Genomic DNA, 17,158 nt, shown 5'->3' on the forward strand with positions numbered 1-17,158 from the left:
GCTTTATTTCTCATTATTCTGTCCCAAACAGTTTATGTGTGGAGCGGACATAATTATTTGATTAGTTAGAGTGAGTTTGTACTTTTAATGGGGATTAACACCTGTACAAAGACTAAGCCTCTTTGGACATTAATCAGTAATGGAAAGACTGAAGTAAAACAAACGGCTGTTTCCTCAACTTCAAATTACCACCATCTTTGCAGTCCCTTGTTTGGCTGAGAGATTTGAGTAATTGTATACTTAAGTAAGTATGTTGTCGTTACATGAGCCATATGAAAATCCTTCGGCCAATAGTAACCCCGCCACCAGGATTACTGAGATCGAACATTGGTCTCGCAGGAGAGGAGAAGAATACCATCTTGTGCGTGGAAGAGCGATTCCCAAGTTATTATTGAGTCATAACATACCTTTGACATGGGGTACTAGATTCTTATCACGTGCGTACTTAATTAAATAATAGCAGGGTTACGAGGTCTCACTTAAAATATGTTTTTTACATTGTTTGCACTGGTAAACGAAACTTCTCGACCCAATTCCTCTGACCACCAGACCATAGAGACGAATAAATCGTTACATGGAACCTGGTTAATGGCTGAGCAATTGGCGGTCGGCGCCCGTCGCTACACGCCGTATATTAACAGGCGCGTGATCAGATGTACCCGATTAGGGATTGCAATCCAGTAGGTACCGACTTCAATCAGGCCGTTCCGCATTTTCACGCATTTCATTAGGCCCAATTTAAACGAAAGGTAGCACAACGAGTATGTAGTAGACAAAATACGTAGAAAAAAATATATTTCTACAAAAATGAAAATTGCCAGGTTCGGTGTACCGAATTGCGACCCTTATATCCGATAAGAGGCCCGCCCTGCTTTGTATTCCCGCGCCGCCACTCTCACGCAGTGATCAATCGCAGACGTGCTCGCTACACTAATTACATGATGAACGCTATTTGTCGATGTAACAAGTGCCGGCGACACACAGATAAGCTTCTATAGACACTGTATATAAACATTGATAAGTAGGTGATTTATTCAAAGGGAGCTTACTTCATAACTTTTCTCACCTAGAAAAACACAGATTTTCAAGTGAATACATATTATTATAATACACTCTCGCACAATCTGCGACATTTATGCGATATGTGTGCAATGAAATTGTATCGAATAAAACTTATATGATGCGGTATATATGAAGGGTTATCTGTGTTTCGATATAACAACTTCTGCTCCTCCAATTGAATGCCTACTCAGTGTAATTAAAGTACACATTCGCCTGGAGCGAATACAAATTAGGAGATAGTTGTTTGATGTTTAACTTGGTCTTGGCACATGCTCTGTGTGACAAGTATGATCATGTTTCGGAACACAGAAAACAGTTGAGATGGCTCCCGATTAGGTATCGACGGCGATATCATATACTTGTTCTTCTTTTCAATGTTTTAAATAATCCCTCATCGCCACGATACCTGCGGGAGCGTTTCACGTATTTCGCCTTATCTGGTCGCACTCACCGTCCCCTTTACAACTTGCACCTGAAAACTCCCCCCTATTCTACGCAAATGTACGGTGACTCTTTTACCGTGCAGGCCGTCAAACTGTGGAACGCGCTACCCAGGGTCACTCGGAAATGTGAAACGGTGGGTAGTTTTAAAAGGAACTTGAAGGATTATTATTTGAGTCTTGCTTGAGTTGCATTAGTCGTATTTGTATGCGTTTACTTATTTATTTAGGTATATATATATATATATATATATATATAGTATATAGTGTGTATTTTTTATAAACCAATATAGAAAGTATATAATATGTTTATATATCTATGAAATATATATTATATTATAATTTATTTAAATGTGGTTTGTAGGTTTAGGTTAATATTGTGTCTTATATTAGTATAAGTAATTTCTAAATAATTTGTACGCGTATGTATGTCTATCTATATAATATTATACGTTGAAAGTCTCTCTTGTCACGTAGGTCAGCTGGAAGAAATCTCTTTGTTTACAGATAAGCTTGCCTGTACTATCTGTTTTCTTTGTATATTTCTTGTGTCTGTTTCATTGTGTACAAATAAATAAATAAATAAATATGGAGTCAACCTCACGCATCATGCTTCTCTTGAGCACTAAGCGATGTTATTATAATTATCGTGTTCTGGAGTATTTAGGTACGTCTTCTTGTCATCTGTTCTAAAAAGTCCTGTCATCACGTCTGTCTCTCGAATTCCCGATTTCAAATTGAAACCGACCGCGACGTTATAAATATTGTGGCGCGCTGCCTTCTCTGTTAAAGTGTCTAAATTAAAATTTTATTACCTATAAATAATAATGAAAGTTTTTTTACCTAACATTAAATCGAATAGTTTACAATGCATAAAGTGCGTGATTTTTTAAAAAGAAGGAATTTGTACTCTAAAAGCAATCTGATCTGCTAGAAGTAAACAGTAGTGAACACTTGCGTGCCAGCCGCAGCTCTCAACCCGGCCACGGCCGGCTCATTTTCCCGCACGAGCCATCAATCCTCGCAGCTATTTATCGCCGGCGGTCGCGATCCCTCTCTCGAACACAAGCATTGATTTCCGATCAACTTGATTGACGTGACGCATTTAGCTATATCTTAGATATCTCTCACGCATCTCTGAGATTTTTAACACGAATTAAGATCCATCTATTTCACCGATTTAAAAGAGGAGGACGTTCTTATTCAAGAACTCCTAATTTGAGTAAAAAAACTCGTAGTTCGGTTAGTATTTAATAGTTAATTTTATATTTCCAGGGTCTTAAATTAAGATATATATGTAATGAAATGAATGAATGTGGTGAGGGAAAAATCACACAAACAAAGTTGGCACTTACGGGGAAGTAGGCCGCTAGATAACTACCTGCAGCGCTCATCATAACGGACCTCATCACCCTTGGTGATAGTTACTCATAATATTCGAATGAATACATCTCAATCAGAGAGTATTAATATTCTGTAATACATTATCAATTTATTACTACCCTAAAAAATTCTGTCTTTGATTCTTAATTGGGGCTGAAGGACTGAAATATAAAGACGTAATTGTAAGAGGACCCTCGTGTCCTTACAATGGAGACGACCCTTATCCTAGTCCTGTCTGGTAGCAATCCTTGTTACAAACAGCCCATAACAAAACCAAACAAGTTCGATATCGTAACGATGCCGTAATGAACACAACAAACTTTTTGTTCACACAAAGAAGGGTTAGCTTGGGGCGAAGATATTTATTTCTGTGGCGCAATATAACTCGTGGCTGATTTTGGTAGAACTTATTATTTTGATACTTGCTTTGATGGAACTAAATACTGTCGCATAGTTACTACATTACGTCTGTTGACGTCTCAACACGGCTCAGCAGCAGCAACTTTTATTTCAAATTGAACTTTTATTCACGTCATCATCTTTCAAGCGTCATCTCATTTGCACGGTGTTTACCTAATCTTAAGATTTGCGAATGCCAATCTAACCTTCTAACCCGAAGGGAAAACCAGCTCAATACGGGTTCAAGAAGAAAACCAAGGTGCAGGTTAAAAAGTTAGCGTCTCTGATGCGGATAGGTCGATATCACTAGGTCACACTACGAATTTATTTGTGGCACTTTACTTTCAGCACTTTCCGGCTGTTCCCGTCTGTGTAATTCATGGGGCACTTTATTATGTTCATTATTGCAACCACACCTCTAAATTCAAGTTCCGCATTTCCCTAAAAATGAAGCCGTCCCTCGTCTCATGGAAATTCCTTACTGAATGAAATTATTAGGGTCGCTTTTGTGCGAAGTCTATCGTAAAATTTGTGCCAAATTCATAATTTAAATAAGTTACGAAATTATATTTATTTTATGAACGATCAAACGAATGTATTCAGCTGAAAAGTATTTTCAAAAGGTTTTCATATTTTTGTGTCAAACGAAAATAAATTATACCGGCAGAAATAAGTAAGTGTGATTGAAAGATTAATCGGAATTCGTTAATAATAAATAGCAAATAAGTGGCGGGGTGCGGCGGGGCTCAGACACGGGGGGACATTCCCCATTTGGCAGGCCAAGAAGTGAATACCGAGGCAAATCTACACAAATAGGTTTTGACTTGAAGCAAAGTACGAAAGTGGGACATTGCAGAAATCGGTAGAATAAATACTTTTGATGGTTTTATAATACCGCTGCCAAAATGAAATCTCTGTCTTGACAGTTAGTTATTTATCGACTTACTGCAGCTGTCTTGGTCACACAAGGAAAAGTTGAATAAGAAACTTTAATTGCTTCTATATTGTCAGCTTTTGTACGAATCCATTTATGCCTTGAATGGGATATTTCGGAGTTGTTTTGTTTGTATTTGCAAATTGTAATAACATCATTTAAACTACATAAATTAACATCAAAAATGTCTATGGCCTAAGTAAGCTAAATTATGTGAGACTGCTTCCATTGTACAAAAATAACTTAATGCGACAGTCTTAAAGTATACTTACATAGATATATTTTTAAATGTGATCATACATCATCGGCTCTGTTCCAAAGTTATTGCAACTTGGATTATAATAAAGACTCGCCGCCCGAAGGCTGAATGGCAAATGACGATATTGAGCTCACTTGTGACAACTGAAATTGAAAATGAACGCGAAAATGCTCTTAATGGAAGTTCACTTTGTTGGCAATATCTGCGGAGAATCGCAGACGATGAAAATGTTACTGGGTGATGGGAAGCCATTGTTTTGAGTCGAAAGTGTTTTACAAACACTTGAAGGTTTCCTTCTTAAATCTCCTGTTATGAGAGCAAAAAAGAGTGTGCGTTAAACATTTTCACACTTTTGTTTTATGATCATCATCATTCTTCTATCCTTGTCCCACTCTAAGGGTGGCAGACATTACTTGTAACATTCATCTCTGTCAGTCTTCATTTCTGTACTCACATTTCTACACAAATCCTTATTCAGTTTTGTTTATTATTTATACGATCGAAACTAACTTTGATTACCCGAAATGAAAACTTTTGAATTTGGTGTCTTAAAATATGGGCTTTATAATGACAGATAAAGAGAGATACTTACAAGGCAATTATATATAAGAAACTGCACAATATCTCAAGTAGAGTTCATAATATATTTATCCTCGAGTGTAAGTCGATGAAACCTTTTAAAGTAGTTTCCAGAAAAGCAACGACCGATCGTTACCATATATTATTTAGATTTCACAATAATACCAGTTTTTCAATTTATAACACATTCTACAAGCAGATAAAATATGCAAACAGCCACATAAACTGTCGAATTGAAATAAAGTATCGGAATGAAAACGGATTTAAATGAGATATATTGTGTTAGCTGTTTGAATGGAACAGTAGGTTTACGAATAACAGCATCGTTATTTTCGCGGATGAATAAATGCGGACAGAAAAACTACGTAACGCGTATAATTAAGGTCATGCGCCACCACAGTCGCGTACCAACAAGACACCATTTTGTTGGTGGCGCGGTTGCCATGTGGTTGTGGTGTTCTACTGAGATATAGCCCTTATATAACTTCTCTAATCGAACTGTCGATCATTCCAGCTACGTGGTAAGTCTAGTAACTACGTATGGCAGGTGAAGAGGTGATAGCTTGTCACCGTTCGGTTCATCATTATCCATATTACGACCAAAATGATTTTTTTTATTTTTTTAATATGATACCAAAGGCACCAAAAACATGTTTTCATTTCGGTGGGTGATCATAATTTTTATGATAATCGTGAGATGAGGCTACTACCATCATGATACGGATTAGGAGGTAAGCTGTGTCTGTCTGTAAATACTATAAGTGCAGTAACCACGTCACGTACGGCATTAGCTCCCAGTATAAGCCTCGGTTTCGTCCCGGCTTACGCTGAGTAAGTTCTATTTTTTCTGGGACGACCCTCGCTCGAGACACAAATAACTTTTTAGTTCAATTTTGGCGTACATTTTCTTTTTTGTTGAGGCGATAGAAATAAGAAATATGCCATTATTTACATACATACATAAACTCCCGCCCGTAATCCTTAATGGGGTGGGCAGAGCCACAAGTAATCAGAAGAGTTTGCAGCCACTTTTACGCGAAGTCCTAAGATGGATAAAGATGAAGCTTATAGTGACCCTATATCCCATAACAATTGTGTCGGATATTACGACATGCCCTGGAAGACAAGCAACTGAACGTGTTCTATCACATATCGTGTGTGTTTCTGGTAAATTTTGCAAGTTGCAGTTCTAAATACGTACGTGTGTTTGCCGGTGTTAGAGCTTGTTAGACCACAACGTAAATCTCTCGTACACAAAAGTAAAGAGTATGCTGCAATACAGAGGCTGCAGGTGGATTATATGTACGGTGAACGTACTTACATGTTAAGTATACAAGCACACTGAAACTGAAAGTAGACCAAAATTTGTTCACATCGTATGAATTTTCAGTTTAAAAATTAATTATAATCAGTATTAATAGCAGGCAACTTCGATTTATGTCATATATATTTTGGCGCTATTTCACTCCCTCTGGGTCTTACTTTAGTCTAAATGACCGTAAGCCGCTAAGGAGTAAAGAGGAGCGCGCGTGGACTGTCTGTCTCGCTCGCACTCACGCGATGAGGCGGCTGTTATCGAATGATATTATTATATACATATGTAGTGGAGTATCATGCCAGATGGAAAGTTCGACGATAATCGTCTCTGTAAAAAAACTGTCTGTCAATAACTTCAGAATCCTCATAAAACTAATTTAAAGGACTAAAAAAAGATGAAAATATAATATATTTATATTTCCTTTGGACTTACAATAAAAATACCTATAAATATTTTTCTTAATAACTACTAAGTTCTTCCTTAACTTCAATCGTATCCCCACCTTATCGCTGTCAAACGTTTCGCTGCCTGTTCTTTCCATATTTTCCTCGTGCTATTTTCGCACTATATAACTCCCGTACGCAGAGATTTGCAGCCAGGGGTACAATTGATTAGGCACAGTGTCATTTGAGGCGCAAATTTTACAAGTCAAAATTTAGGCTTTTTTTCATTTAACACTGTCCATGTACCGAGACATACATTTCGACTATCATAATTCGTTCTTTTTTCGGTTCACAATTGTCAGAATATTCAGTTTTATACAGAAGTTTAATTACTATCCCCAGAAAAGGAAAAGTTGACATTTGTTAATTAGAAAAAAGACAATGACATCATTATAATAATTTAGCGCGTATTGTAGAGATGACATCCAAACTGTACAATCACAACGCTATGGACAGTGCACACCGTGCTGTAGAATTTTGATTTGGTGGCACCTAATGTACAAATAATTATAGTGTATAAATGTTTGCTACCCCTGTCTTCATGCGGCATCTAACCCCGCCAGCAATAATCTCGGCAAATTGGAGTCGATCTGTTTCCTTATTGCACACCTTGAGAATAAACCTAGGGGCTTTATTTGCCGCATACAAATCCCAACGTATTGTGCCTTCAGAACTGTAGTGAGAAATGAACCGTTCGTCTATTTGGGGAATTTATTCAGGAAAATATATCTCATGATCGTGAGGGGTGTAATGAACTATTCGGTGTCAGATTACCAGCCAACTTTCGTCATGCTTGGGATGTGTAGCTGCCTACCTATTTACCTATTCTTTGATTTTACGCTAGGAGAGAAGAAATACATTATAATATGGGTAAGATTAAGGTAACATTCAATAATAATCAGTCATTCGTACCGACACAGCGACAGAGGCATCATAAAAAAATAATGTAAAGTGTTGAATATTTCAATTATAATATCTATTCTTAGTGTGATTGTTTTCAATCGTAACACACGTAAACAACAGGGACGCAGGAAATATAAAAGTTACGAGCTAGTTGGAATATAAAACGACGAACAAAGTATCCATTGCGCAAACAAAGAATTGACAAACAATGAAAATATAACAACGTCAGCTGAACTTTTGAATACGAAAATGACGATAACTTTTTTATTTCAACGAATGTAGAGGAAGCTGGGGAAGAGAATGACAAGATCGAAACAAATTATTGTTTCTTATTACCCTAACAGTTTATGTACGAGTATAAATGTTATTTCTTATATTTTTAAATTAGTATATTAGAAATAAAATAAACTAGCGGAATCGACATCGAGTGAATTATCATCTCCATAGCGTTATCCCGTTTTCACGGGTGTACCTGAAAATTTGACAGTTCCGGTCTTTTAGAAGCGACTGTCAATCTGACCTTCCAACCTGAAGGGTTAAACAGCCCAACGCATGTTAGGTCACACTCCGTAACTACGAAAAATCTCGTGCATTTGAGTTTGTTCGCGATGTTTTCCTTTACCGCTGAGTACATGATTATATTTTTTGATATAAACATGCATGAATGCCAAAACAAATGCGAAAATTTGGTTTATATCTGTTATGGATTTGAATCTGCGACCTCACAGTAAGAATCAAGCGTTCTTACTTCTATTCGTAACGCTTGCACCATCGTAGCGTGCCGTAGCGGCTTATCAGCTACGAAGCCGTTACGAATCGTAGAATATCAACGCCACATTTCAGATTCAAACTTCGTTACAAAAAGTGCAAAGCTTCTTATTGAAAGCCGTTGAGGAAATATGAATTTTCCATTGCAAACCGCTTAATATGCAAAGAGCAGCTGAAACTTAAAAGGAATATCATTGGATATTGTTATTTTTTACATATTTCATAAAGTTACTGAAGTGAATTTTCGGATCACATTTTGCTTGTGGAAGCATCCTGTCTCTGTGCAATTGGTCGGAAAAGTAGAAATATCGTATCTTTTTTACGCATCGTTTATGTTACAGTATACTATGATACACCACACAGTCACGTAGAATATTCAAAAGCGTCTGATGAGACGTGAATATAAAGCAAGTGAAATGGCGATATACTTTGTTTTCAGTGAAAGTACATTGCTGCGACAAATTGAGGTCGCATCTCCAGATTAATTGGAAATTACTGACGTAACTACACACAGACTGTGACATAATTCACGCCAGTAATCCGTATCGGGATGAACAGAGTCACAATTTACCAAAAGACAGCTTCAGCAGCTATTCTTACTACCGGTGTCTTAAGATCAATATTTTCTTAGTTACGTAACAGTTACAAACCTAAAACACATACAAATGGTCTCGCTCGTACTTACTTCTTTACGCGGGTGGGCAAATACTTAAATTACCAGTAACACAACCCGCATCCAAAACACACAACGAATAAGGTAGCTTTTTCTTCGAATAGAACGGATATTAAAGGGCACAAGCGAGGCCGAAAAAAATCATCATACATAGTCCGTCTTATTGCCATAGTTTTTGCCCCAATTAGGCCATCGCGGACGATAAACCAGTGGCGACAACGGTTGGTATGTAAAACTGACTGGACGCCCCGTCTATTCCTAATGTCTTTCAATCTATAAGCCAAAACAATATTTAATATATTTTAGAAAAATCGTCCTTAATTTGTCGGTGAGTGGTTCCACTAAGATGAAGCCAATGTTAGTGGTCGTATCTGTTGTATTAGTGTCGAGCCGTGGGCTCTGCGGCCGACGATAGTGAAACCAGGTCACTCGCACCGGCGACGACGCCGCGTCGCTGGCCGGTGCCGGGACACATTTCAACCGGGATTATTTTTAAAACAACATAAGCCAGACCGAGAGCGATTTTGTCAATTCTATAGCATACATACATTTAATATACGCTCGTAATCGGTCATAGGGTGGGCAGAGTCACAAGTAATCAGAAGACGTGCAGAGTTTTAATACGAAGTCCAAAGGACAGACTTGATGACCCGTATCGATCAGTCCATCACCCATAGAATGCTCATCGTGTTACAAGGGGCACAGGATGATGAAAATAAGCAGCTGAACACGTTCTATGCTTTCGTGGGCTCCCAATCCAGCATAGTTCCAGTGTGGTGTATAGAATATCTATCTCCTTATATAGCTCTACATTATTCATAAGTTAGTACATAGGCTAATGTATTAGGCAGAGTCAATATACCAAACGTTTCATTGAACAACCCACATTGCATGGTATTCATACACCACACCAATAAGCGTTTACAGTATGAAGTATGACAAATTAATAATGACTCAGTACGAGTATGCCAGTAAAATCATTCCATCCATAACATGTATGTAGAGCGGTCCAACATGAGGTATTGAGTACGCCGCGGGCCAGCGGGTCACGCGGCGGTATTGAGTGACGGATGGGGACCCGGACACACATAAATAACATTTACTGTCTTGTTAAAGTATGTGTGTTTACGGAAATGTTCGCTACGGCTATAATAAATTCTGATAAATATGTTAAATTATGATACTTTTCTGGATTCTGGTATGGATACACCCTGGAAAGTCGGAGACAGGAGGAATGGACTCCGTTTTGCAGTGAACAGACACGCCTGTGATGCTTTGACATGCATTGGACATATGTATATCTCTCCGACACAGTGCTATCGTCTGTATAACCAAAAAAACCGGGCATAATCAGCAGATCATTGATATGAAGCAGAAAAAGAGCGGCAGAGCAGCAAGTCAGATATCCAATTACATAGGCTAGAAGGGATCCCATATGCCGGAAGCTTTTCAATAAGGCTATCGTGCCAAACCCTGTCAAAGGCCTTTGAGATATTAAAGAGACGCGGCAAGAGCATCGCCATGATTTTCGATGGCCACGCTCCATAAGTGTGTAGCGTATACAAGAAGATCGCCAGTTGGCCTATTCCGGCTGAAACCAAATTGGCTTTAGCTTATTTAAAACACAATAACAAGCCGATAAGTCAGTCATCTTTGGCTCAGTCATCCAGACAATTTTACAAGGAGTATATAGGTAGTATAAGATAAGTATTGGTGTAGTTACAGTAAAAAAATGGAGAGAATTGTTAGTAAGAGTTGAAAATTAAGGGAACAAAAAAGAACTGGTGATCGAGTACGCGGATGTGTGTGAAAGATGAGTGCATATGCATGAGCGTACTGGGTGTGTGTGTGAGTTGTGTGAGTTAGCCCTATGACTGTGTCTTGCGATCGGAAGCTGCTATGCCTGCTATGAGACAGCAGCTTCCGCTAACGCTAAAAGTGTGTTTAGTGTAGTAGAGTGTGTGTGCGCGTGTGTGGATGGGTGTGTGTAAGTAAGTGCGTAAGGTTGATTGTAGCTCGGAATTATTTTTTCTGTGTCTTCATAATTCAGGTTTAAAAACCAATTCTTTATTTTACGTTTCACCTCAAACTTATTTAGAGATGATACGACTAGCTATAATGAAATGCTGAGATGAAAAGGTTGTTTTATAGAGAAGAACGCGACAGACATAATTTGTTTTCGTTTGTAAAGAATCCGGTAGAGGAACTTGCAAATGTCTACGTAAAATTGTACGAAGCACAAAGAGTTGTCTCACAGTGAGTACTCCGGCATAATAATATATAGGTCTTCAGAAGGGAATCTAAAGTGCTTGAAATGAATAACCTTAAGCACAGCTATTTGCTTTCTCTCTACTAAAGGGACGATTTTGCAGCAACGCAGCCCCAAACAGAGACGCAGTAGCGTAGATAGCAGAGCGTGATATACTATTTTAATTGTTTAAGAGTCAGTTGCATAAATAAGACGTCTATTTCTGGTGGTAAGTTTATCTATTAGGTGAGACCATTTTAGGTTTATATCGATGTAGACGCCGAGGAGTATGTAAAATCAATGGGTTCTTTAATGTTCAAATGACATTTACTAATACCTTAACCTATTGAATAAAGCAGCTTGGACCGAGGACAAGTGCGGACGAACGAGTCAAGATTTAATTTATTTAATTAATAGAAGCAGTCGGAGCGGGCGAAGCGAGCGGAGCGGGTGGAGCAAGATAAAGCTAAAGATAACTTATTTCAAAGACTAGGGTTTCACTTCGTTAAATACTCGTAAATAGTATTTGTAGGGTCAGCCGTCCGCATAACCGAATACCCAAAGTATGTAATAGGTATTTATATTATTTTATTGCAAAGTTACATAGAGTAAGGTGTGACATGGTAGTCTTAATACACGCGATAGGATTATACTGAGTAGTACCTATGCTTATTGAAGACTTGAAATATTTATCAGGAAGTAATCTTGAATTTATCGTGCTAAGGGTTCTCACCCGGAAAATAAAAATATATGTTTTTATTTATTTGTTTACTGCAATTTTGATTTGGGATAAGTTTGGTATAAGTATAGAATTATTTAATGTGGGAATATTATTTCACTGAATAGTTCATAGTCGATAGGTAGTCTTGGTTCAGTTTTAGAAAGTTCATTCAAACATAATTATAATTTGAGCAGTAAAACCAAATTGTATTAATCGCCAGATAACATTTTGAATTTGTCGGAAAATAAATTTAACTACATTAGTAGAGCTTTATGTAAAAAAGCTTATTATGATAAATTTTCCTGGTATTAAATGTGTTCTTCTAGTTATGAAATTAATAACTTGCAATGTATACCTACATCGATTTAACAGATATGTTGCTGTTGCAGTTTCTTGTTATTTCTTCTCCTCAGCCATAACACCTTGCGAATGACGTAGATACAAAAATGTTAAATTGACCTTTAACAAGTTTATCCATGAAAATAAAGTTGAATAAATGATTCTGGTTTCTGCGACAATCAACGTGGGACAAAAATATAGAATGAAAACAAACTCGTATAAACTTTGACGACTGTCAAAACAAACGCCATTGATCAAAAAAATGTGCAATATTTTATAACTTGTGCTACAATTTATAACTTTGACATAGAATTAGCTGAGGCACCGGTACTTTTAATAAATATTTTATGTTTTATAAATATACTAAAACATAATTCACTACAATTGTAAGGTTTATTAAGTTCTGTGTTATGCGACAAATATTAATTATATTTTCAGTAGTGTCCCGATTTCGCATCTTTCTTTGTAATAACTGGAACAGTTTCAGCGTTCTGTGTTTCCGAACGCTGAAACTGTTCCAAGTACTGACACATGGTTTACATTACAGCATTTCCTTAACTATAATCGTAAAATTATGAAAATAGTTGTAGACCACAGTAACCATACTACCCACACCACAACACTACCAACGTCACAAACGCACAGTATTGTTACAATCATTTTGGAGTTATGAAAGCTAGAGTGTGTACCTATTGCGTGTCCTATTTTAGACCGAATCGTCACTTACTAACAAGAAATGTAAAACCATTATGATACCGGGTTCAACACACTTTCCCTAAAGTGTCACATTTCATATTAGGACTAATTAGGAGCCTCATATTCCTGATTTTACACGGTAAGAGTCCGGGACCCGGTTTATAGTTACCCGTAAATCTCAAACAATGTAGGTACTTACATCTCTCTCTCTCTCTATTTAAGAGCTGCGCTCTTGTCGGTGGAGTAACCGCCATTCCTCTCTTCTTCCCGCCAAAACCTTCACCTCCCGATACGACACGACCTGCACCTTCTCTTTTATTTGTTTCATAAATGTTATCCTAAGTCTACCCCTTCCTCTCTTCCCTTCAATTTTTCCTTCTATAATGTTTGTTATAAATGAATCGTGTCGTATCAGGTGGCCAATCATATTTCCTCTCCGGTTCTCTATAGTCTTCAATATGGTTCTCTTTTCTTCAACTCTTTCCAGCACTTTTTCATTTGACACCATTTCAGTCCAGCTTATACCCTCCATCCTTCGCCAACACCACATCTCAAACGCTTCCAATCTCTCTCTGTCTCTCTGTGTCATAGTCCACGTTTCACTTCCATAGAGTGCAATGCTCCAAATATATGATTTAATAAACCGTTTCCTTATTTTTAATGATATGTTTTTGGTTTTCAAAATGTATTTTTTCCTGTTAAATGCTTGTTTGGCTATTGCAATTCTGGCTATTATGTCTTGTGTGCATCTAGAGTCACTATTTATTATACTTCCAAGATATTTGAAACTATCAACTCTTTCTAATATGTTGTCATGTAAAGTAACTTACTAAGAAATTAAAATAATAATGTTATATTTTCTTCATAGAGTTTAAACACGTGGTAATTGAGTGTGTAGTGTGCTGGAATATGTAAAGGCACTCTTCAATTATACTCCAATGTAGGTTCAACGACACAGGTTTATTCTTCGCATCCCAATCAGTGAGGTACCTACGTACAAGAGAAAAGCATGAAATGGACCCAAATTAAATATCGATGAGCCAAAAGTAAGGATTGCGTAATAGAATAGGCGGGAAGCGCGAGACATAGCGACGTGCATTCAGTATGTAGTCTAGGGAGCGACAGGCGCGGGCCCAGGTAGGGGCAGGCTGTCGAATGGATCTCCCGGCGCCCGCGCGCCGCGTTGCCGTTGCGATGCTGCGTGACGTAGGCAAAGTAATGGCAGGGCCGTACTCCGCACAGGGCCGACTCGCTTAAGGTTCCGTGAAACGTGTGAGACCGTGTGGGTCATGTAGTGTAAGTCACTTGGTGATGATTTCACGACACCACACACGCGTTGTGTGCAAATAGAAGATCATATTGTTGTTGTTCAATGATAAACGAGTCGAAGTTTTGAAAACAACTTCACGATTACTATTTGTGCTACTGGAAAATGTAATACTACATAAGTAGGTATTGGATATCTGGTCTTATTTGTTGAGAAGCTGTTTTATTAGATTTCAAGCAAATACCAGTTAAGGGTTTGAAAGGTCAATCTATAAATATAAACTTATCAAGCGCAGACCGTTAATAATATTTGCTGTGAGATGGAATCAGTATAGCCTTCAGCAAACAGCCAACCCGTTAACTTGTTAGCTATCGAAACATTAATCAAAACCAACTTTGCTCGGGTTTCGATATTATTAAGGTTCATAAATATATGTAGGTATATTGATACAAATGAAACTTCAAATTAATAAGTATTACTCCCGATATATTAATATAGATCCGCACTAATAATTATAAATTCACTTCACTTAAGTCACTTTGTGACCCCTAGTTTCGTTAGGACATTACAGGCTGATCACCTGATTGTTCGAAAGTAAAATGATCCATGCTTCTAACTAATGCAAGTACCACACGGGTTGTGAGGTAGATGACCAACCTTATAAACCGTGGTGTCAGGGTTACTACTGAGCCGCCAAAGGCCCTGACATGGTTCATGTTACGACTACGCACTTATATAATTCAGTAGTATCCGGGACCAACGGCTTAACGTGCTTTCCGAAGCACGGATCATCTTACTTTCAGACAATCAGGTGATCAGCCTGTAATGCCCTAACCATAGTAGGGTTACAAAGTGATTTTTATGATTTGTCCTCATATTATGAAAGTAACTCTGTTTAGTTTAAGCTGCTAATGACCATGATGCTACTACTAATTTAGATTAGATTTAATTTGAGACACAGGGAATAGTATAGCACAGTTGTATCTCAAAAATCACGGGTATGAAAACAAATGACTAAAGTCTACGCGGACGGAGACGCAGCGGAGAGCTTATGTTTCATAAATATAATTCACTAATATAATATCGCTAGGTAAATGTCACTACGCAAATAATAATACTCACGACGAGGAAGTTCTACTAAAATCAGCGTGGAATGGAAACTTTATTGAAATCTCGTCGCAGTTGTAAAAAACATGGCTGGTTCCGACCGAGTCCGATATTGGCTGTGTGGAACTCTTGCAATTAAAATGTCCGCTACGTGCTTCGCCGGGAGACACAGAGATGCTTTATGTTGAACAATGTTCAAATATATTTTTCATTGGGAACTACTAACAGACCCCGCATATATTTGGAAACTCGATAAGCGATGAGTATTAAATTCATATAACACGCCCAGCTGTTTGTCATCCGGACATGTCGTAAAATCTAACAAGGTGATTGTGTCCTTTCTATCATGGTGAACAATCGTTATGGGCGTTAGGCTGATGCGTTGTCACCATTGGGCTCATCAGGTCCTCCTTAGGTCGTCGTAACAACAGTGGCTGCAATTTGTCTTGGCTTGTCTTGTCTATTATAAGCAAACACCTATTGTAAATGCTGTTGGATATCTGAATAAATAAAATAAATTGACTCTGCCTAACATGTTTGTTTCGATCTCATGTATCTTACTATTAAATATTAATCATCGTATGTATTATTGTCACTATAAACAAATGTATCGTCTTTATAAATTAATCAAATATTTTTTTTATGTATGGTTTCGTAAACGTTTTAATTGAGGCTAATCGAAGCATGTACCCAGACGTGTGGATGCTGTTTATGTTTTTCATGTAAAATTCTTAATGATGTAACACTCACCAACATAAAATTGATGTTGAGTACACTTTAAGCTGCAACGGCGATTAACTCCACGGAACATCAAGCTGGATGAGCACCGGCGCCGGCGACGCCGTTAGCCCTGTAGAGGTGAAATAATACTGTTATAACTATTTACCAAAATTAATTATTTTTATTTTAAAAGTAGCATGGAAAATGCTGCACCGTCAAGAGCATGGCTCTTAAATTGATGATGATGATAACTATTTACCATCTTATTACGTAAAACTTTTATGGTAACAAACAAATGGAATTATTATTAATGTGAACATTTAAATTGTTTCTAAATTAGAAAGCACACATGCGTGTATATTATCTGTCTTTAAATAAAATAATAATATGATCTGAAGACATTGCCGTATTAACTTAACGATGCATTTTTATATAAAATAATCCATTAAAAATGTAACAAATGACAAAATATTATGTGAGCCGTTCAAGCAAAAAAGAAAATTTACACTTTTTAATAAATTAAAATGAAAGAATTGTAGTAGTAACGCAAAAATACTGCCGTAAATGCACCGTTTACAAACGGGTCGCAAATACTCCAACTTGGTTGTCGTTAGCACTCGCCCGCGGCACCGCGGCACGGAACGTGTTAAATCTTCGAACACGAAATACTAACTATTTAAATACGAATTTTGGACAGTAACTGCAGCAACTGCTGAGTTGCATTTACAAAATGTGGCGACATAAGTAGTTTAGGTTTTTAGGAATGTAGTGTAACTGTTTGAGTTAATGCGTGTTTGTTTGTACATGAACCATGCTTAGGCAATGATTTAGAACTGATAACTGATCAATTAGTATCATTGAACACTAATACGAGAAGTGGCCGCAATTGGTAAGTACCT

At 37.5% G+C, this 17,158-nt stretch overlaps 1 protein-coding gene across 1 annotated transcript in view; it reads right to left on the reverse strand.

Annotated features, from left to right (window-relative positions):
- Positions 1-16,384, reverse strand: part of LOC126371976 (metabotropic glutamate receptor 2-like) — a 126,444-nt gene extending 110,060 nt beyond the window's left edge. Inside the window, exon 1 of the mRNA XM_050017471.1 lies at positions 16,290-16,384. Coding sequence (XP_049873428.1) covers positions 16,290-16,295 — 6 coding nt within the window. The 5' untranslated portion in view covers positions 16,296-16,384. The remainder of the gene's footprint in view (positions 1-16,289) is intronic.
- Between the last annotated feature and the right edge of the window lie 774 nt (positions 16,385-17,158).

This window comes from Pectinophora gossypiella, chromosome 13 (assembly GCF_024362695.1).
Source record: "Pectinophora gossypiella chromosome 13, ilPecGoss1.1, whole genome shotgun sequence".
Taxonomy (NCBI): Eukaryota; Metazoa; Arthropoda; class Insecta; order Lepidoptera; family Gelechiidae; genus Pectinophora; species Pectinophora gossypiella.